Here is a 24,287-nt window from a genome sequence, read left to right as displayed (position 1 = left end):
TGAGGAGTCGTAACCTGTCAAACAATACTTGATGTGTACTAGTGTACAGGACACCACAATGAACCACTTTCCGGAAGTACTGTATGTGAGACTGTGCATGGGTGCAGCACCCTGTGTATGTTAGATGTGATAAAATGGGGGTTGGGAGGATGAAGAGGTGAGATGGACAGGGTTCTGCTACTTGCCTATAGATATGCTAGCTAGCGTGTCGCTTTGTTGATATACTGTAGGCCTATGAATGCAGAGGAGGAAAATTCCATGCAAGCATAAAGGCAGGAAATGGTTTTGCCACACAATGAACTGAAACCTGTACTCTATCTCAATAGTTTAAAGTGGCTTCCTCTCCTCATACCTCCATCTGCACTAATGTGAAAGAACTGGACAGTTGTGAGAAAATACCCGATAGGCCGTTCACCACATTGTTTTCAGCTGCCATGTATCCTCAGTTCAGTGCAGATAAATGAGTTTAAACTACTTTAGACTATTATTGATATGCCCTCCTGGCAGTGTTGGGAAGTAGTGAACTACATGTAGTTCAACTAGTAATTTAACAACATTTTGCAGTAGCTTTGTGGTAGTTGAACTAAACTCAAATCTAAGTAATATTTCCTGTAGTTAATTACTTTTTTTTGCCATATAGCAGTGTAGCTACAGTCCATTCAGAAAATATTCAGACCACTTCCCTTTTTCATGTTGTTATGTTACAGGCTTATTCTAAAATGGATGAAATAAATAAAAAAATCCTCATCATTCGACACACAATACCACATAATGACAAAGTGAAAACAAGCTTTTAGAATGTTTGAGATGTTTTAAAAATAAAAAACAGAAATACCTTATTTACATACAGTATCAGTCAAAGTCTACTCATTCAAGGGTTTTTCTTTATTTTAAAAAGATTTCTACATAGTATAATAATAGTGAAGACATCCAAATTGATTGACTTTTTTATTTAACTAGACAAGTCAGTTAAGAACAAATTCTTATTGACAATGACAGCCTACACCGGACAAACGCTGGGCCAATTGTACACCGCCCTATGGGACTCCCAATCACGGCCGGTAGTGATGCAGCCTGGAATCAAACCAGGGTGTCTGTAGTGATGCCTCAAGCACTGATATGCAGTGCCTTAGACCGCTGCGCCACAAATAACACATATGGAATCATGTAGTAACCAAAAAACAGTTAAACAAATCAAAATATATATAATATTTTAGATTCTTCAAAGTAGCCACCCTTGATCTTGATGACAGCTTTGCACACTCTTTGCATTCTGTCAACCAGCTTCACCTGGAATGCTTTTCCAACAGTCTTGAAGGAATTCCCACTGAAATGTCCATTGCTCGTGTTTCTTGGCCCAATGAAGTCTCTTCTTCTTATTGCTATCCTTTTGTAGTGGTTTCTTTGCAGCAATTCGACCATGAAGGCCTGATTCAAACAGTCTCCTCTGAACAGTTGATGTTGAGATGTGTCTGTTACATTTATTTGGGCTGCAATTTCTGAGGCTGGTAACTCTAATTAACTTATCCTCTGCAGCAGAGGTAACTCTGGGTCTTCCATTCCTGTGACAGTCCTCATGAGAGCAAGTTTCATCACAACGCTTGATGGTTTTTGCGACTGCACTTGAAGAAACTTTCAAAGTTCTTGAACTGTTCCTTATTGACTGACCTTCATGTCTTAAAGTAATGATGGACTGTCGTTTCTCTTTGCTTATTTGAGCTGTTCTTGCGTATGGACTTGGTCTTTTACCAAATAGGGCTATCTTCTGTATACCACCCCTACCTTGTCACAACACAACTGATTGGCTCAAACGAATTAAGAAGGAAAGAAATCCCACAAATTAACTTTTAAGAAGGCACCTGTTAATTGAAATGCATTCCAGGTGACTACCTTATGAAGCTGGTTGAGAGAATATCAAGACTGTGCAAAGCTGTCATCAAGGCAAAGGGTGGCTACTTTGAAGAATCTCAAATATGAAATATATTTTAATTTGTTTAACACATTTCTGGTTAGTAGGTGATTCCATATGGGTTATTTCATAGTTTTGATGACTTCACTACTATTCCACAATGTAGAAAATAGCAAAAATAAAGAAAAACCCTTGAATGAGTAGGTGTGTCCAAACTTTTGACTGGCACTGTAAGTATTCAGACCCTTTGCTCTGAGGCTGAGCTCAGGTGCATCCTGTTTCCATTGTTCATCCTTGAGATCTTTCTACAACTTTATCGGAGTCCACCTGTGGTAAATTCAATTGATTGGACATGATTTGGAAAGGCACACACCTGTTTATATAAGGTCCCACAGTTGCCAGTGCATGTCAGAGCAAAAACCAAGCCATGAGGTTGAAGGAATTGTCCATAGAGCTCCGAGACAGGATTGTGTTGAGGCATAGATCTGAGGAAGGGTACCAAAACATTTCTGCAGCATTGAAGGTCCCCAAAAACACAGTGGCCTCCATCATTCTTAAATAGAAGAAGAATGGAATCACCAATACTCTTGCTAGAGCTGGCCGCCCGGCCAAACTGAAAAATCAGGGGAGAAGATCCTTGGTCAGAGAGGTGACCAAGAACCCGAAGGTCACTCTGACAGAGCTCATATTTTTTCTGTGGCGATGTGGGAACCTACCAGAAGGACAACCATCTCTGCAGAACTCCACCAATCTGGCCTTTATGGTAGTGTGGCCAGACGGAAGCCACTCTTCAGTAAAAGGCACATGACAGTCCGCTTGGAGTTTGCCAGAAGGACTCTCAGACCATGAAAACAAGATTGTCTGGTCTGATGAAACCAAGATTTAACTCTTTGGCCTGAATGCCAAGCGTCACTTCTGTAGGAAACTTGGCACCATCCCTACAGCGAAGCATGGTGGTGGCAGCATCATGCTTTGGGGATGTTTTTTAGTGGCAGGGACTGGGAGACTAGTCAGGATCGGGGGAAAGATGAACAAAGCAAAGTACAGACAGATCCTTGATGAAAACCTGCTCCAGAGCACTCAGAACCTCAGACTTGGGCGAAGGTTCACCTTCCAACAGGACATCAACCCTAAGCACAGAGCCAAGACAATGCAGGATTGGCTTCGGGACAAGTCTCTGAATGCCCTTGATTGGCCCAGCCAGAGCCCGGACTTGAACCTGATCAAACATCTTTGGAGAGACCTGAAAATAGCTGGGCAGTGATGCTCTACCATCCAACCTGACAGAGCTTGAGAGAATCTGCAGAGAAGAATGTGAGGAACTCCCCAAATACAGGTGTGCCAAGCATCATACCCAAGAAGTCTCAAGGCTGTTATCACTGCCAAAGGTGCTTCAACAAAGTACTGAGTAAATTGTCTGAATAATTATGTAAATGTGATGTGATTTCTTTTAATACATTTGCAAAAAAAAGTAATTAAAACCTGTTTTTGCTTTGTCATTATGGGGTATTGTGTGTGGATTGATAAGGGGGGAGCAATGTACTACACTTTAGAATAAGGCTGTAACGTAAGAAAATGTGGAAAAAGTCAAGGGGTCTGAATACTTTCCGAATGCACTGGAAGTACTGGAACTATACACTACATTTTATGCAAAAATAAAATTAAATAATTTCCTTCTTTTTCGGCATCAGACCTGCCTAATTCTCACTTGAAACATTGTTTTTGTGTTTAATATGCTAAATTACACATTCTGTTAACATATGACCCCAAAGTGATTGTCACGTCCTGACCAGTTAAGGGTTATTTGTTATTGTAGTTTGGTCAGGACGTGGCAGAGGGTATTTGTTTTATGTGGTTTGGGGTGGTGTTTTTGGTAGAAGGGTATTTGATGTATGTATGCCGGGGTTTTTGGGCACTGTTCCTTGTTTATGTATTTCTATGTTTAGTCTGGTTAGTTCTATTTCTATGTTTAGGTTGATGGGGGGTTGGACTCTCAATTGGAGGCAGGTGCTTTCTCGTTGCCTCTGATTGAGAGTCCTATATATGGGTATGTGTTTGGTTTGGTGTTTGTGGGAGATTGTCTCTTGTTTTGCGTGTGTGAGCCTTACAAGACTGTTTGGTTGTTCATGCGTTTTTCCGTGTTTATTATTTTGGTGTTCACTTTATTTCATAAATAAATATCAAGATGAGCATCCACATCCCTGCTGCGTTTTGGTCCTCCTTTCCCGACGACAACCGTGACAGTGATCTGTCTTGCAATTTGTAGTCTATGACATTACAGATTTACACATGATCATTTTTCACAAAGTAGTTTGGATGTAGTTAACTACTTTTTTAAAGTTACTTTAGTTAACCAAACTATATTTTTCTTAAGGTTAGCTTTAGTGTAGCTTAACTTCTTCCGGTGTGAAGTAATTGGAAGCTTGGTAAAATATAGTTTTAGAGTAGCTTCCCAAACACTGCCCCCTGGTACCTGTAAAGTATAGAATAAATCTTAAAATCACTACCAATTATAAGTCTGAGCACCACAACAAGCCCTGTCTACTAAATCTCAAAATGGATCCGTACTCCCACAAAGACAGTTTTTTCAAAGTGCTTTTTCACTTCTACAGTATAATGGCATAAAAGGTATGCTTGCGGTAAGTCGGACTAGATACAAATTCAGGTGAATGTCTGTGGTTAAACCCTTTCAGTTCTTCGGAAATATAGACAAGACTTTATGAGTCATCATGACCACAGAATCTGACAAGTTGTCGAGCTTTGGCAGTTCAGAACTATAGAAGACCTGTGGAGAGCGCAAGCAACATGTTTAACACAACACTTCCTTTCCTCACAAGACTGTCCCCCACTTACTGCCTGGACAACCCCCCCACTCACCACATGCCTATGGCTCAACCATAGATACACAAACACTGACCCAGTTCTATGGAGAGGATGTTTGTAAGGTATGCTACAGTAGCGATACATACTGTAGGATGGGTAATTCAGACTGAGTCATTTCTTGACTAACTTTTTTTTTACAACCTTGCTCAGGATTTCCACTTTCAGAACTCCTGAAGAAGCTAGGTAAGACTACTGAAAGTAAGCATTCTTTCCAACCACATAGATGCGCGTGCACAGAAATAAACACACCATGCGTGCACACGCACACACAAGAAGCTTAAAAGTTTTCAGAGCGCAAGATGCGCATTGTCTCATTATCACTTCACATCCTGACAGCGAAACAAAGGTAGGCCTAAAAAATCCAAATATGGTCACCATAGCTTACCAAAACATTATTTGAAAATGATGGGAAATACCTACACCACTGTGCAGTTAATAGTTTTCTCAATATTTTGTAATAGTCTTATGAATATCACCTTTTCCAGTATATTTTGTTGAAATTCCAACCTTGGCTTTTTTTGTATCAAGTCAACTATTATCAAGTCAATTACTGTGTAAGATAAATATTTCAAAGTACAATATATTTCCTTTAAAAAAAATGACTATAGAGCCTATCCTGTAAAGTACTCATCTGTAAAAGAGACTTGGTCTCAGTATGACTCCCTGATAAAGAAATCAATTCTGTGTCCTCTCATAGCATACTGAGTGACATGTCTACCCCACGGAGTAGGGACGGGCCCCAGGAGGGTATATGCCAGCCCTCCTCCTCGTTGGAGAGCAGTGGTGGGGAGGAGGAGGTGACGACGGACACTGGCCTTCTCTTCCCTGTGGCCCGGCCGTCCTTTCTGGGCCAGAGACTACTGAGGCTTGAGACTACACGCCGCAAGAGAGAGTTTACCCCTACTGACAAGAAGGACGCCAGCTACTGGGACAAGCGCCGAAAGAACAACGAGGCCGCCAAACGCTCGAGGGAGAAGAGGAGGGTGAATGACCTTATGCTGGAGGGCCAGCTGCTTACCCTGAGTGAGGAAAACGCCCGGCTGAGGGCCAAGGTGTTCAACCTGCAGTACCACATGGACCTGGGGAAAGAGGCAGGCCCAGCCACCCTGCCTTCCTATGGCTCAGCTCCACTGCTCTGGGGCCATCCCACCTCCCTCCTAGGTGACCAGCCGGATCTGGAAGGGCTGTTCCTTAGAACCATGGTAAACCCTACATTGATAACCAGCAGAGGTGGTGTGGGTCTCAATCAACGTAGTCCACAGATTGGTTTTGATTCAGGTCTTCCTAGTTTCTTCCCTCAATCCCTCCTCTCACAGAGAAGAGCCTGTGCTCCAGAGAGTGTTGGATTGGCTGAACAAGAGAAAGCAGCTCACCACCAGGTCTCCTCCAGCAATGATCTTCCTGGCAACGAGGAACCCCCTTCTGCCTCTAATAGAGCCTTCCTTCCCCCTTCTCACCCTTTCCCCACTTACTCCGTCATCACCCCCTCTTCATGCCCACCCCAGAATTTGCTGATGCCCGATCTTAGTCATTCCTCAGTGCATACCAACCTGTTGATGCCCTGGGGTTTCCCCAGCCTCCCCCAGTCAGCCCTGTACCCCAGCCTGCCTCCCCACCTGCCACTGGAGGAGCATGAGGGGCAGCACCAGGTCCTGGACATACATAGGGGCTTCAGGGGAAGGTTCAACACTCTGGCTCAGTTCAGAAGGTACCTCAGTCCAAACAGCTTCTAGCTAACAGAGTCGCTAAGAAGAAATCGGCCCCAGATATTAATACATATTGGAACGGTATTCTTAGAAATAAAGGTGCTAACTAGAACCTAAAAGGGTCCTTCGGCTGTCCCCATAGGAGAACCTTTTGAAGAACTCTTGTTGGTTCCAGGTAGAACCATTTGGGTTCCAAGTAGAACCGTTAATGGTTTCACGTAGAACCCTTTCTACCTGAAACCCAAAATCGTTCTACCTGGAACCAAAAAGGGTTTCACCTAGAACCAAAAAAGGATTTCCTATGGGGACAGCCAAAGAAGTCTTTTAAATGTCAGATAATGTCAGATAACAAATGGACACTGTATTTAATTAAAGGTTACTAATCAACAATTGCAATTATCATTTCAAATATTGTTATAGATGCATTATGTATATAAATTCAATTTTGAGAGTGAAATGGAAATTTATTGAATGAACGTCAGACTATTACACGAAGGAATATAATTTTGGTATTTTTTGGCAAAACGTCAATTTGGTATTTCCCAAGAAACGGATTAACCCTTGAGAATGTAATGTACTTATTTTTGATTAAGAAAATTATAATTTTCGCACAAATATTTTTTTCAACAAATGCCTTTCAAACACAGTATATTTTAATTGAACAGTTTACAATTAACTCTGAATTTTCTAATTTCATCTGACTTTATCAAAAACGAGTTAATTCTGCTGTATACCTTATAGGCCAACAAGTGTCATTTTTCTAACAGCAGCAATAAAACTGGTTTAACAACTTTTACAATTACAGTGAAGATTCAATTATTAGGGATAAAATAGACAGATTGTATTTTCTTTTACTTAATTATTGAATTATTACTCCAATGAAACATACACGTTTTCAAAGAGAATCAAATATTTGTCTAGTTCTGAAATAAGAAACATAGGGTAGGACAGGCTTGAAGGCGATCAAAGTGACATTTTCAATCACTTTGTTCTATTAGGTGTGGGGAAAAAAACTATTGCTTTATTAGCCTAATGTCAAGAATAAGTGACACTAACACGTCAAGCAGACCTAACGCACGCTGCAAATATGGATTTAAAATGCTTTTACATCTGCAAACGGAGATGAGCGACATTGGTTTGAACATTTAGCCTAGCCTTATAGGAATTTTACCGTTCAAATAGCGGTTTTTCTGTGGTGTGAAGCATCGAAACTGGGTGCTCTTTTTGGTTGGTGGGTGGTAATCTCCTCTACCCCACACTAAGAATTCCGTTATTGACGATTGCACGTTGCAGAAAGTTATACAATGCATTGTCGTGGGAAAGCAGACATTTTCTAATCAAAACAAATCGAAATGTATTTGTCACGTATACAGGATACAGCAGATGTAAACAATACAATTCACATACAATTCAAGTCGGAAGTTTACATACACCTTAGCCAAAAACATTTAAACTCAGTTTTTCACAATTCCAATTTAATCCTAGTCAAAATTCCCTGTTTTAGGTCACTTAGGATCACCACTTTATTTTAAGAATGTGAATGTCAGAATAATAGTGGAGAGAATTAATTATTTCAGCTTTTGATTTCTTTCATCTCATTCCCAGTGGGTCAGAAGTTTACATACACTTAATTAGTATTTGGTAGCATTGCCTTTTGATTGTTTAACTTGGGTCAAACGTTTTGGGTAGCCTTCCACAAGCTTCCCACAATAAGTTGGGTGAATTTTGGCCCATTCCTCCTGACAGAGCTGGTGTAACCGAGTCAGGTTTTAACTTCGTGACTGATGTCTTGAGATGTTGCTTTAATATAGCCATAACATTTTCCTTCCTCATAATGCCATCTATTTTGTGAAGTGCACCAGTCCCTCCTGCAGCAAAGCACCCCCACAACACGATGCTGGCACCCCTGTGCTTCACGGTTGGGATGATGTTCTTCGGCTTGCAAGCCTCCCCCTTTTTCCTCCAAACATAATGATGGTCATTATGGCCAAACAGTTCTATTTTTGTTTCATCAGACCAGAGGACATTTCTTCAAAAAGTACGATCTTTGTCCCCATGTGTAGTTGCAAACCGCAGTCTGGCTTTTTTATGGCGGTTTTGGAGCAGTGGCTTCTTCTTTGTTGTTGTTATAGGACTCATTTTACTGTGGATATAGATACTTTGTACCTGTTTCCTCCAGCATCTTCACAAGGTTCTTTGCTGCTGTTCTGGGATTGATTTGCACCTTTTGCACTAAAGTACGTTCATCTCTAGGAGACAGAACGCGTCTCCTTCCTGAGTGGTATGACGGCTGTGTCGTCCCATGGTGTTTATACTTGCGTACTATTGTTTGTGCAGAGGAACGTGGTACCTTCAGGCGTTTGGAAATTACTCCCAAGGATGAACCAAACTTGTGGAGGTTTCCAATATTTTTTCTGAGGTCTTGGCTGATTTATTTTGATTTTCTCATGATGTCAAGCAAAGAGGCACTGAGTTTGAAGGTAGGCCTTGAAATACACCCACAGGTACAAATCCAATTGCCTCAAATGATGTCAATTAGCCTATCAGAAGCTTCTAAAGCCGTGACATCATTTTCTGGAATTTTCCAAGCTGTTTAAAGGCACAGTCAACTAAGTGTATGTAAACTTCTCACCCACTGGAATTGTGATACAGTGAATTATAATTGAAATAATCTGTCTGTAAACAATTGTTGGAAAAATGACTTGTGTCATACACACATATGTCCTAACCGACTTGCCAAAACTATAGTTTGAAATTTGTGGAGTGGTTGAAAAACAAGTTTTAATGACTCCAACCTAAGTGTATGTAAACTTTCAACTTCAACTGTATGCCTCAGAACAACGGTTCTCAAAGTGCGGCCGGTGTACGAGGTAGCCTACTTATGTTCTTAACCCTGGGCAACATGGGCCTGGGAGGCTCCCAGGGATATTGGTATCCAGAGTACTCCACCAACAATTGTACATTTTTACATAAATGCACTGTAATTTAAGCTTTAAAACATCAACGTTTTCTCTCTGCCTCATGGCAAAATGTGTAGAATTGCAGGAAATAAGCTTGAAAACTGCAAAAATCTCTCTACGATGCCAAGAGACGGGCCTTTTAAGTGTTCTTTCCCCAGGCTCGAGACTTGGTTTGTCTAGCCATGCACTGCAGATGTCATAGTAAAACTTTTTTTTTTATAGCACTCAAGTTGTGTTCTGATTATGAGGGGGTCCCTGAAGAATTTGCTTTCACAAAAGGGTCCCCGGCCCCAAAAAGTTTCAGAACTTCTGCCTTAGAATAGGCTTGTCGTGTGTGTGTATGTGTGAGTGTAGGCTACTTCCAGAAATGTATAAAAGTTTGCAGCATTTACTCTTGAATGCATCCACGAATTTGATGTCATTGTCAACTGTGCTGTAAAGGATGTTAGCAATGGTTCATAAACACCTTGCATTCAGTAAGGCGACTCACAGTGTACAGGCCTACTTGACAGTACTACTTAAGTCGTTTTTTGGGGGTATCTGTACTTTTACTTTTACTTCACTACATTCCGAAAGAAATTATGTACTTTTCACTCCATACATTTTCCCTAACACCCAAAAGTACTCGTTACATTTTGAATGCCTAGCAGGACAGGAAAATTATCTAATTCACACACTTATCAAGAGAACATCCCTGTTCATCTTACTGCCGCTGATCTGGTGGACTCACTAAACACATCATTTGTAAATAATGTCTGAGTGTTGCAGCCTGCCCCTTGCTATCCGTAAATTAACAAAACAAGAAATTGTGCTTTCTGGTTAGCTAAATAAGTAATTTGAAATGATTTACACTTTTAATTTTACTTTTGATAGATAAGCATATTTTTTGGGGGGCACACGGGGAGATTGGCGGAGTCAGGCGGTAGACCTGAGCCAACTCCCCGTGCTTACCGGAAGCAGCGTGGTACTGGTAAGGCACCGTGTTATGCTGTGAAGCGCACGGTGTCTCCAGGGCGCGTTCATAGCCCGGTGCGCTATAGGCCAGCGCCCCGCAAGTGCCATGCGAGTGCAGGCATCAAGCCAGGACGGATTGTGCCAGCTCAGTGGGTTTGGTCTCCAGTGTGCCTTTTCGGTCCAGGTTATCTTGCACCGGCTCTGCGCACTGTGTCTCCAGGGTGCTGGGAGGGCCTGCGCTCCGCCCGTGCCGGGCCAAAGTGGGCATTCAGCCTGGAGTGTGGGTAAAGAGCCTACGTACCAGAACTCCAGTGCTCCCCCACAGCCCGGTTTATCCTGTGCCTTCTCCTCGGACCAGGCCTCCAGTGGGTCTCCCCATCCTGGTCAGTCCTGTACCTCCTCCACGGACAAGGCCTCCAGTGGGTCTCCCCATCCTGGTCAGTCCTGTGCCTCCTCCACGGACCAGGCCTCCAGTGGTTCTCCCCAGCCTGGTGAGTCCAGTGCCTGCGTCCAGAGCCAGGCCTCCTTCATGTCTCCCCAGCCTGGTGAGTCCTGGGCCAGAGCCGCCAGAGCCGCCCGCCTGTCCGGAGCCACCAGAGCCGCCCGCCTGTCTGCAGCCGCCAGAGCCGCCCGCCTGTCCGGAGCCGCCAGAGCCACCCGCCTGTCCGGAGCCGCCAAAGCCGCCGCCTGTCCGGAGCCGCCAGAGCCGCCCGCCTGTCCGGAGCCGCCAGAGCTGCCCGCCAGCCCGGTGAGTCCTGTGCCTGCGCCCAGGGCCAGGCCTCCTTCATGTCTCCCCAGCCTGGTGAATCCTGGGTCAGTGCCGCCGGATCTGCCCGCCAGCCCGGAGCCGCCGGAGCCGCCAGTGTCGCGCCAGCCGGGCGCAGCCAGGGTCGCCCACCAGTCCTCCGGCGCGGCCAGGGGCGCCACCTAAGTGGGCGACGCAGAGGGTGGAGCGGAGGCCACGTCCCGCACCTGAGCCGCCGTCGTAAGAATGCCCACCCGGACCCTCCCCTTCAGAGTCAGGTTTTGCAGCCGGAGTCCGCACCTTTGGGGGGGGGGGGGGGGGGTACTGTAACGCCCTGGCCATAGAGAGGGGTTTTTGTTCTTTATTTTGGTTAGGCCAGGGTGTTACATTGGGTGGGCGTTCTATATTATTTTTTCTAGGTTGGTTTGTTTCGTTGATTTTGGCCGTGTGGCTTCCAATCAGGCACAGCTGTAGTTTGTTGTTGCTGATTGGCAGTCACACATAAGTAGCCTGTTTTTCCTTTGGGTTTTTGTGGGTGATTGTTTCTGTCTAGTGTTTTCTGTTTCGTTCATTTTTGACCAGACAGGACTGTTTGCTGTTGTTGCTATTTAGTGTTTTGTTTATAGTGGTTCATTTTATTAAATATTCAAAATGACTACACATCCTCCGCTGCACCTTGGTTTTATTACAACGACGGCCGTTACACTTATACACTTTTGCAAACTGTGCACCTACAAGTCTTTTCATATACACATATAGCCAAGACAATATCAAGTGATTCTAACATCAAATTCCTACAGTAGCCTACATCTTCTCAAATAACAAAATACAATACTTTTATTTGAGTTGTTAATACCATCCATATTATGTGAATGTGTCTGAGCTGGTGAGAGGACCTTGTAAAAGTCATGCTGTTTTGGGGTGTGAAACAATTGCTGCTCAAAGGTGACAGCATGGACATGCCACTTGAAACATATTAAAAAAGATATTTTGATTTCATCTCATTTTTGACTGAGGCCCTTCACACCCATGCTACAGTGTGAGAACATCACTCATTCAATATGATATATGGGTTGTAGAATAATAGTGAAGACATTAAAACTATGAAATAGCACATATGGAATCATGTAGTAACCAAGCAAGTGTTAAACAAATCCAAATATATTTTCTATTTTAGATTCATCAAAGTAGCCTTGATTACAGCTTTGCACACGCTTGGCGTTCTCTCAACCAGCTTCACCTGGAATGCTTTTCCAACAGTATTGAAGGAGTTCCCACATATGCTGAGCACTTGTTGGCTTGTTCACTCTGCAGTCCAACTCATCCCAAACCATCTGAATTGGGTTGAGGTCAGGTGATTGTGGAGGCCAGGTCATCTGACGCAGCACTCCATGACTCTTCTTCTTGGTAAAATAGCCCTTACACAGCCTGGAGGTGTGTTGGGTCATTGTCCTGTTGAAAAACAAATTATAATTAGACTAAGCGCAAACCAGATGGGATGGTGTATCACTGCAGAATGCTGTGGTAGCCATGCTGGTTAAGTGTGCCTTGAATTCTAAATAAATCACTGACAGTCACCAGCAAAGAACCCCCACACCATCCCACCTCCTCATCCATGCTTCACGGTGGGAACTACTCGTGCAGAGATCATCCATTCACCTATTCTGCGTCTCAAAAAGATGCAGTAGTCAAATTTGGACTTATCAGACCAAAGGACAGATCTCCACCCGTCTAATGTCCATTGCTCGTGTTTCTTGGCCCAAGCAAGTCTCTTCCTATTATTGGTGTCCTTTAGTGGCGATTTCTTTGCAGCAATTCGACCATGAAGGCCGGATTTACGCACTCCTCTGAACAGTTGATGTTGAGATGTGTCTGTTACTTGAACTCTGTGAAGCATTTATTTGGGCTGCAATTTCTGAGGCTGGTAACATAATGCTTGAAAATTTTTGCGACTGCACTTGAAGAAACTTTCAAAGTTCTTAACATTTTCCGAATTGACTGACCTTCATGTGTTAATGTAATGATGGACTGTCATTTCTCTTTGCTTATTTGAGCTGTTCTTGCCATAATATGGACTTGGTCTTTAACCAAATAGGGCTTTCTTCTGTATACCACCCCAACCTTGTCACAACACAACTGATTGGCTCAAACGCATTAAGAAGGAAAGAAATTCCACAAATTAACTTTTAACAACGCACACCTGTTAATTGAAACGCATTTCAGGTGACTACTTCATGAAGCTGGTTGAGAGAATGCCAAGAGTGTGCATCAAGGCAAAACGTGGCTACTTTGAAGAATCTCAAATATCAAATATATTTTAATTTGTTTACAACTTTTTTCGTTACTACATGATTCCATATGGGTTATTTCATAGTTTTTATGCCTATAAAGAAAAACCCTTGAATAAGTAGGTGCGTTCGAACGTTTGACTGGGAATGTATAACTACTGTAACTACAACTAACCATTTTGTGGACAGTAACTACAAAATCAGTATAGTAACAGTAATAGTAACAAAACAAGATCACATTAGAGAATCAATTGGGCAACTCATGAACCCTTGAAGCATGGTCCTCAGACCAGCACTATTCTACATGTAAACCCATATTAAACCTCCAGCAGAGGATACTGCAGTACAGCACTCTGTACACTGCACAACATGGCAGAAAAATGCAACACCTGTTTCTATGATAAGCCACTAGATGGAGTACTTTACTACCAAACACGGAATCTCAGTCATGACATCCTTGGTCAATATAGTATTGTTTGTCAAAATCTTCCGAATCATACAGGTTAATCCCCAAAATATTTTATGTAAAATTGTATGAAGTAATTATTAACTAGAAAGCTCATGACAGTTGTGAACAAATGTAGCCTAAATGTTGATGCTGGAGAACTAAAAAGTGTGGTGAAACGCTAGGTCTATGATGTTTTCCCATTGCACTGGAATTTCCCAATTGGATCTTGATCTCAAATTTGCAACACAATATTTTATAATAAAGCAATAGAAAGTTTTCATAGATTCCACTTTCCAGTGTTTAACCTAGTGGACAAAGAAGTACTGTATGTCATTCCTAACATAACAAAAGGACAGACATTTTTATTGAACATTTGTGGGAAACTTGAGGTCATATGAGGGACTTTATGCCTCTTAAAGTAAATTGCCTTATCACCACATAGAATACATAGTGATGGTTAAGGGCTAGAACGAGAGAAACAAATATTTGAAGTTTCTGGGAAGGACCCGGTAAGCCAGGTATCATCAGATCTAAAGGCTGGCCCTTCCAGGCTCTCTCTGATCAGACACATCTCCCAGATGATAACATGCGTAAGCCTCCAACTTTACACTGAGGGGGACTGAGGGGATACCGACACACAGAACACAAGAGATGGGCTTGGCTCGATGGTGCAGGGCTGGAAAGACAAACAGGCAGGCAGACAGACTTCATGCGCTAAGAGTGAGAAAACAAAAGGTTGTGAGATGTCACAGATAGTATTGGTGGTCATAGCCACATTACTGTAGATGAACTTCAGTTGAGTTACAGTGGAAGGATGATTATACAGTTCTGTAAGTTGCCGTCTGTTGCTCACAGAAACGCAATGGGTGGGCGGTGGCACTTTGAGTGAGGTCATTGTCATGTTGCATCAGTGGTGGACTCACTGGAATATAGTTGTCTGGCAGCAGAAGGTAAGATCCTGTGTTCATTTTCACCTAATTTTCACCCAACTAAATTAAAGTTCCCTTCACATATGACGTATACAGCTACAGAGAGAGTGAGGTAAATATCAAGGAGTTGATTGGGTACAATAAGTCATTTTTTAGAGTCATGCTCTGCCATCTGATCTAACTCTCAAGTCTCAGCTTGCAGCAGTCATCAGAGAATATTACTACGCTTTTGAATTCGTAACTAATATTTTCAGACTTGAAAAGTTAGTCTTGATTTACAGTATTCTGGTGTTCAGATTTTTGGAGTGTGTTATCATAGCAAGACTGTTTTAGATGTGGTATCTCAGATCTGGGTATATTTTAAATTAGGTGACTTCCCCATTCAAGAAAGATCACACATTTTATAAAATGTTGACACTGGATAGGAGCTAGTTTTTTTAAACAAATTAACATCTTTCTTTAACTTATTTAGAATACTTTTGTACAACATACAAAAACCAATACAATAATGCTATTTATTGCATATGTGTTGCATAAGTGTAAACTAGGAGAAATGTGAAATGTAGTCAGGCAGTGTAGGACCTGGACGACCTTTCTACATTTACATAGTAAAAGTGATTACAGCAATGACAAATATTTGGTCCTGTGTGGCTCAGTTGGTAGAGCATGTTGTTTGCAACACCAGGGTTGTGGGTTCGATTCCCACGGGGGACCAGTACGATTTTATTTTTTATTTTTAAATAATGAAATGTATGCATTCACTACTGTAAGTCACTCTGGATAAGAGCGTCTGCTAAATTACTAAAATGTATTTTTAATTGACCGATTATTGTTCTATATAAGAGGGTAGAAATGTATAATTGTAAAAAAAAGAGATATCAGACAGATATTATCTTCTATTGTATTCCCTGTTGAAAACGGTACGAACTGTGTAGAGTTAAAGGCTTAGTTAGTTCACCCTACATACTGTATAAAGCTTGTAGAAGGTAGAACAACCAGAAAATTCATAATGGAGCTCGTTGTTGTTGTTGTTCTTCTTCTTCTGGTGACGAGCTAATAAATAAGAGTCAATTAAAGTGTTATTAATTAAAAAGTCATTTTCTTATAGACACGTACAATGCAAGAAAGAGCCTAACTGATTTTATATGTTCTTTTTTGAAGAATGTATGCGTTAACTGAAAAAGCATGCTTGTAATGAAGGCAATATTCCCTGGAGAATTTAAAAGGTACTGGACATTTTCTATCATTGCCACCGTGACAGTTCGCCAAAAACATAAACAGCAAAAGTCAGGAGGTTAACCAATGGTTTCCTATTAGGAACCAGGGAGAGAGACTCAAGTACTTCACAAAGCAAGGAAGGAAACAACAACAGACCAACTGGTGCTGTGACTGCTGCTTTAAAAACAGAGAGGTGTCAAAAGAAGAAGTTTGAGAGTTTCTTACTAAAAAGCAGGGTCTATAATAAGCATGTCAATAAGAAGCAGGTGCAGAACTTTAGCAGTGAGGTTCTCGTCTCTGGAGAGGACTGTTCAGGAAGCTGAGCAACTCTCTCTGCTGCAGTCCTGTGCTGTCAAGCTTCCCTAATCGCTAACGCTATACACAGCATCACTGCTCTCCACTTGCTAGTTCTCAGCCCTTGACCCCTGACAAATGTCCTCCAACTCACTGTTCCCTTACAAAAAAAGATTGAAGTTTTGAAACTGCAGTAAAAGTGCAGTAACTGCAGTCAACTGTGGTATTTTGGACTCAATAAATGCAGAATAACTGCAGTGTACTGCAGTTGAACTGCAGTTATACTGCACTTTAACTGCAGTTACACTGCAAACTTACTGCAGTAAAAAAAAAACGGTTATTTTGGAAGCAGTATTTTCAGTATACAGCTGTTATTTTGCACTCTGACTGCAATCTTTTTACAGAAGGGTTGGGGCAAGTTTTTCCAGTTTGTACCCATTTAGGCCACTCTGCCATCCCGACACAGAGCTGCTCTACTTTCAGCACCTCTAGCACCAGGCTGTAAATTTGTAGCACTGCATGAAATACTGTGCAACAGTACAGCAGCAATGTCAATGAGGTTTAAAATGGTCTGGATGTGGTTGTACACCCATAAACAGATTGGTTGCTTCTAGTTATTAATTGATGAAGATGTGCATTAAGAAATTATCATGGCCTGCAATTTTTCTAGCTCATCATACAACAATGTAAAGAGAAGGTACAACTGCAAGGGAAACGTTGAGAAGTCCAGCTATATCTGGTGTAGGGGAGTGGGTAGACTATATATAGGTATTTTGACCTCTAAACGCGTGTACTCTCCACCACAAGGCAGAGCACTAATCTCTGTCTCTCATCTTTGTCTTTGGGTAAATGTTTATGTCCTTTGCTCTGACTGCCACTTCAAAGAGTAAGTAGTAGCAACGCGCCACAACGTCGGTCTACTGTGATCTACATGAATAGTACAATTCTCAAAGTTGTATTTTCTGGGGTTCACATACATGCAACATTTCCATTTCTAAACTCCTTTTCAATACTGTTAGCTTTCATAATATTTAATTGTTGTTGCAAAATTGCTTCAGACAAAGATCTACATAATAAATCTAATAGGACAGACAGCGAGACTGCTTGCAAAGTATTAATAAAAACGAGAATTTGCAGGATGTTTCACTATAAGTTGAGGTAAAAAGCTATAATAGTTATGTTTTTGCACTTCATACAGCACTGGTTCGTGCGCAAAATCCTGTGCGAAAACATATTTTGCAGTGCATCTATGAAGTGTTAAGTACAGCAGTCAACAAGAGGTGTAATATCTGATTGTACATGTTGCCTGGTAAGAAGCAGTAATGTTGCCTAATGGAGACAATAAAGAGAAGGTGTCCCATGTGTGCGGTTAAAAAGACTCATTATACTCATGTTAATTAGCCAATGGCTGAAACCTTGGTCAAAGGCAATAGGGCTCTCACTATACCAGTATCACAATACTATTATACTTGACTTTCCATGACAAAAAAGTAAAACACAAAGACTAAACTTTAAAAACCTGCTTTTTGTTAAATAGTGTGTGCTATAGCGTGTGCTATAGTTAGGAAAATTAGCAAATGTGACTCTGAATGATAGCATAAGGCTGTTTGTATGTTTTCAATATTACAGTGATTTTCCCCAAGAAATGTAGTCCGCTTCATAATAATAATAATGATCATGTTTTGTTTGCGTGCCATGATACTTCTGAGTATCACGATACTGGTATCTTGACAACCCTAAAAGGGAGTGAGGTGGGAACGTCCCTCTGACCCATGGTTATTAACAAATAATTGTTATTTTCATCTCTCAGAGCAAAATGTTGACCTTCATAGACATGACAACCTTTGGGGAATTTTGTACAACACAGACGTGTGGCTGCCAGTGTGATTATAGAAGTTTAGGATGGACACACTGTATTACCTACAGTTGTGATTGTGATCAGACATTTGATCAAAGGTATGATGAGTAAGTGGTCTCACAACACAGTCATTGCTGGTATGTTTACAACATTTTAACTCTGAAAGAGTAAATCCCCAGATCGGTAGATTACTTCATTTTACACTGACATTTTACTGAGCTTCGTCCCAGGGTACAGTGAGAGCAGAGCAGCACAAGCCATACGAAGTTGAATACATGCCGTTCCCTCAAGGCCTCATATCTCCAAATCTTATGACTTACACTAAGCTCAAATGACATAATTGTTGGTCTCATGTGACATAACTGGCAAATAAATGTAGTGTAAATCTCTAGTGTATTTTTGTCTATTTCACATTTACAAGCTATCTTGTTTGCAACACACCACTGTAGGACCTTACCTTGTCCCTGCTAACCTTGTTTATAACCCTGTCTATAACCCTGTCTATAACCCTGTATATAACCTTGTCTATAACCCTGTCTATAACCCTGTCTATAACCCTGTCTATAACCTTGTCTATAACCCTGTCTATAACCTTGTCTATAACCCTGTCTATAACCTTGTCCCTGCTAACCCTGTCTATAACCCTGTCTATAACCCTGTCTATAACCTTGTCCCTGCTAACCTTGTCTATAACCCTGTCTATAACCTTGTCTATAACCTTGTCTATAACCCTGTCTATAACCTTGTCTATAACCCTGTCTATAACCCTGTCTATAACCTTGTCTATAACCCTGTCTATAACCTTGTCCCTGCTAACCCTGTCTATAACCCTGTCTATAACCCTGTCTATAACCTTGTCTATAACCTTGTCTATAACCATGTCTATAACCTTGTCTATAACCCTGTCTATAACCCTGTCTATAACCCTGTCTATAACCCTGTCTATAACCTTGTCTATAACCTTGTCTATAACCCTGTCTATAACCTTGTCCCTGCTAACCCTGTCTATAACCCTGTCTATAACCCGGTCTATAACCTTGTCTATAACCTTGTCTATAACCCTGTCTATAACCCTGTCTATAACCCTGTCTATAACCTTGTCTATAACCCTGTCTATAACCTTGTCTATAACCTTGTCTATAACCTTGTCTATAACCCTGTCTATAACCCTGTCTATAACCCTGTCTATAACCTTGTCTATAACCCTGTCTATAACCCTGTCTATAACCTTGTCCCTGCTAACCTTGTCTATAACCCTGTCTATAACCCTGTCTATACCGTTGTCTATAACCTTGTCTATAACCCTGTCTATAACCTTGTCTATAACCCTGTCTATAACCTTGTCTATAACCCTGTCTATAACCTTGTCCCTGCTAACCTTGTCTATAACCCTGTCTATAACCCTGTCTATAACCTTGTCTATAACCCTGTCTATAACCCTGTCTATAACCCTGTCTATAACCTTGTCTATAACCCTGTCTATAACCTTGTCTATAACCCTGTCTATAACCTTGTCTATAACATTGTCTATAACCCTGTCTATAACCCTGTCTATAACCCTGTCTATAACCTTGTCTATAACCTTGTCTATAAAAATGTCTATAACCTTGTCTATGGTCTTGTCTATAACCTTGTCTATAACGTTGTCTATAACCTTGTCTATGGTCTTGTCTATAACCTTGTCTATGGTCTTGTCTATAACCTTGTCTATAACGTGGTCTATAACCTTGTCCATGGTCTTGTCTATAACCTTGTCTATGGTCTTGTCTATAACCTTGTCTATAACGTGGTCTATAACCTTGTCCATGGTCTTGTCTATAACCTTGTCTATGGTCTTGTCTATAACCTTGTCTATAACCTTGTCTATAACCTTGTCTATAACCTTGTCTATAATGACTTATGGACAAGATCTATAGTTGAAGTCGGAAGTTTACATACACCTTAGCCAAATACATTTAAACTTAGTTTTTCACAGTTCCTGACATTTAATCCTAGCACAAATTCCCTGTCTTAGGTCAGTTGGTAACACCACTTTATTTTAAGAATGTGAAATGTCAGAATAATAGTAGAGATAATGATTTATTTCAGATTTGATTTCTTTCATCACATTCCCAGTGGGTCAGAAGTTTGCATACACTCAATTAGTATTTGGTAGCATTGCCTTGAAATTGTTTACCTTGGGTCAAGCGTTTCGGGTAGCCTTCCACAAGCTTCCCACAATCAGTTGGGTGAATTTTGGCCTATTCCTCCTGACAGAGCTGGTGTAACTGAGTCAGGTTTGTAGGCCTCCTTGCCCGCACATGCTTTTTCAGTTCTGCCCACAAATTTTCTCTAGGATTGAGGTCAGAGTTTTGTGATGGCCACTCCAATACTTTGACTTTGTTGTCCTTAAGCCATTTTGCCCCAACTTTGGAAGTGTGCTTGGGGTCATTGTCCATTTGGAAGACCCATTTGCGACCAATCTTTAACTTCCTGACTGATGTCTTGAGATGTTGCTTCAATATATCCACATAATTCTGCTTCCTCATGATGCCATCTATTTTGTGAAGTGCACCAGTCCCTGCAGCAAAGCACCCCTACAACATGATGCTGCCACCCACGTGCTTCACAGTTGGGATGCTGTTTTTCGGCTTGCAAGCCTCCCCCTTTTCCTCCAAACATAACGATGGTCATTATGGCCAAACAGTTCTATTTTTGTTTCATCAGACCAGAGGACATTTCTCCAAAAAGTACGATTTTTGTCCCCATGTGCAGTTGCAACCGTCGTCTGTCTTTTTTATGGCGGTTTTGGAGCAGTGGCTTCTTCTTTGTTGTCGATATAGGACTCATTTTACTGTGCATATAGATACTTTGTACCTGTTTCCTCCAGCATCTTCACAAGGTCCTTTGCTGTTGTTCTGGGATTGATTTGCAGTTTTCGTACCAAAGGACGTTCATCTCTAGGAGACAGAACACATCTCCTTCCTGAGCGTTATGATGGCTATGTGGTCCCATGGTGTTTATACTTGCGTACTATTGTTTGTACAGATGAACGTGGTACCTTTAGGAATTTGGAAATTGCTCCCAAGGATGAACCAGAATTGTGGAGGTCTTGGCTGATTTCTTTTGATTTTCCTATGATGGCAAGCAAAGAGGCACTGAGTTTGAAGGTAGGCCTTGAAATACACCCACAGGTACAGCTCCAATTGACTCAAATGATGTCAATTAGCCTAACAGAAGCTTCTAAAGCCATGACATCATTTTCTGGAATTTTCCAAGCTGTTTAAAGGCACAGTCAACTTAGTTTATGTAAACTTCTGACTCACTGGAATTGTAATACAGTGAATTATAAGTGAAATAATCTGTCAGTAAACAATTTTTGGAAAAAAATACTTGTGTCATGCACAAGTAGATGTCCTAACCGACTTGCCAAAACTATAGTTTGTTAACAAGAAATTTGTGGAGTGGTTGAAAAATGAGTTTTAATGACTCCAACCTAAGTGTATGTAAACTTCCGACTTCAACTGTACATTCACCTGGTCTCCTTCAGATTATTCTAGTTGTTCTTCTGTTGCTCTATGTTTCTGGCATCATGGTGCTGACAGTTGGTGCATTATGGTCTCATCTCTCTTTGCTGTAGGAAACATGGTGGAGAAACAACGTCAAACAGCCATCAGCATTGTAACCCAAACCAGCCCGCGACCAATCAATCTCAACTCTTGAGCTGCATGCCACTGACATCCAGACAGATCAGAGTTCACATTGGGACATGGTGCTCTTACTAATAAGCATGTAATGGTTCAGGAGAGCCTTTTATTAGGGTTGTATTAGGGTTTCTATTTTCCAGCCCAGCTTGTGCTGTGGCTAGGGCCCATGCACCTAACCTCTTATCTCATACAGAGGGGATAGAAAAGGAAAGGGAGGTAGAGGATATAGAGCCAGCGATGAGCACACTACAGGCAAGCAGTAGCTGCTTGTGAAGGGGTGGGTGGGCAAGTCAGTGCACCATCAAAAAAAGAAGACTGTGAGAGTGTGTGTGTGTGTGTGTGTGTGTGTGTGTGTGTGTGTGTGTGTGTGTGTGTGTGTGTGTGTGTGTGTGTGTGTGTGTGTGTGTGTGAGTGAGTGAGTGAGAGAGAGAAACAGAGAGAGCGAAAGAGAGAAAAAAAAGTGTGAGAGAGGGAGAGAGCAGAATTGTGAAACCAAAACCTTCCCTGTTTCTAAAACGAGCCTGATATGCATGAAGCAGATTGAGTGTGATCGTAACTCTCAACCACTTGACTTGCCCGTTCTGTCAGACATAATAGTGGTAGTAAAAAAGTAATAGTAATCTAGGAAAACAATATGAGTTTATTAGTCAAGTTGAAGGAAGAGACAGGTCCAGAGAGGTTCCTGTGTCAAATCTAGAAGTTGGTTGTGTGATTGACATAAAAGCTGGCAAAGCAAAGACTAGACACGTTATACTATATCATACCAACTCTCCAACATGAGCATTTTCACGTGCAGGCCATGCATACTGTCTGGTGTCTGTCTACGAGATGAATCACACGTTAAATTTACACGTCTTTCAGACATTAAGAGCAAAACGTGTTACATTTTTTTAGTCACATTAGAGGGGACGGCTACACCTCAGACAACTCCTCCTCTCTCTTTTATTCAGCCTGTATATCCGGTTTAGACAGTGGGATGTGAGTGTGTTTGTGGCTCTACAACACCATGTCATTCAAAGATTTCAATTCTCAAATACAGAAATTAATAAATGTTCTGATCTGTGTCCCAGACTGTATAGCAGAAATGTGGAAATGTATAGCCTAATCATAGCATTTTGCAAATAACTAATAATAAACCTTCCCTTCACAGGTGAAATCCTAGACAGCTACCTGACAGAAGTGCACAAGAACTTACATATCCTCCTTTTACCTGGCCAACCAAGAAACAGCCATCCTACTTTCTATACTGAGACCAAATGGAGCCCATGTTAGTATCTCCAAATGGGAGCACGGAGACACTGGAGGATGGTCATACAGCCTCCCTGGAGGGGGCGCTGACACCCAAGGGCCTGAGGCGCAAGAGAGAGTTCATTCCAGAGGAGAAGAAGGACGTCACCTACTGGGAGAAGCGTCGCAAGAACAACGAGGCGGCCAAGCGCTCGCGGGAGAAGAGGAGGGTAAACGATTATGTGCTGGAGAGCCGCCTGGCGGCCATGAACAAAGAGAACGCCCGGTTGAACACAGAACTGCTGGCCCTCAAACTCCACTTTGGCCTGGTGAGCCCTGCGGGCTATGCTGCCCACCAGAGCAGCCTGCTACGGCTCCACCATGCCCATACCCACAGCCCTCATTCTCCCACACCCAGCAGCCCAACCCAGCCCCTGGACAAGGACGTCTACTGGGGTAGGAGGCCCAGCTACAGAGACCCCTCTACTTTGCCAAATTACCACCACCTACCTCCTGTCCTGACTGGACAACTTGCTCCTGCCATGATCAATCCACATGCTCTACCAACTAGAAGGGCCTATCCATACTTCTTAGAAATTCCTGGTGTTGTCCACCCTGCAAACTCATCCTCCCTTCTCCTGCCCCCACTTCTCCCCTCTCCCCTATTGTCCTGGCCGGGGGTTCCCCTGCTGAGGCCCATCCCTAGGAGAGGGGGTTCAGATGAGGAGGGGGAACAGCAGGTCCCAGCAGCCTCCTCCAGCACTGCATTACCGCACAAGCTGAGGCTGAAGACCATCAGAGGTCCTACTGTTCACAGGGATGTCAGAGACAGGGCCTCCCCCCCGCTCCCGCTCTATGTATCTGACTGACTGACTGACCACATGGCACATGGCACAGCAGCACAGAGCAGACCAACCACAGCACTGAGAACATGAAGGATCCATGCTCTTAGCGCTGTAACATTGACACCAAATTTACAGTTGTCTTTTGATTGATTTTCTGAAAGTTGTTGCTTCTCAGGTTTTGCCATGCTTCCTTACTGCCCAAGTTAACTGGATTAAATAGAATGTAATATACTTTACTGGAAATCATGCTGAACGAGCTGGACTTTGGGATGAAGCTGTTTGATAGTACTGAGGGACTCCGGGGGGGGGGGGGGGGGGGGGGGGGGGGGGGGGTGGA

General features: G+C 42.2%; 1 protein-coding gene across 1 annotated transcript; it reads left to right on the top strand.

Annotated features, from left to right (window-relative positions):
• The first annotated feature begins 14,762 nt into the window (after positions 1–14,762).
• On the top strand, positions 14,763–23,974 carry LOC115193049 (nuclear factor interleukin-3-regulated protein-like). Its single transcript, XM_029752033.1, has 2 exons — positions 14,763–14,843; positions 23,029–23,974. The coding sequence occupies exon 2, from the start codon at positions 23,135–23,137 to the stop codon at positions 23,972–23,974; it is 840 nt and encodes a 279-aa protein (XP_029607893.1). The 5' UTR covers positions 14,763–14,843; positions 23,029–23,134.
• Positions 23,975–24,287: the final 313 nt, after the last annotated feature.

Source organism: Salmo trutta, chromosome 4 (assembly GCF_901001165.1).
Source record: "Salmo trutta chromosome 4, fSalTru1.1, whole genome shotgun sequence".
NCBI lineage: Eukaryota > Metazoa > Chordata > Actinopteri > Salmoniformes > Salmonidae > Salmo > Salmo trutta.
This window is presented reverse-complemented; position numbering and strand designations above follow the sequence as displayed.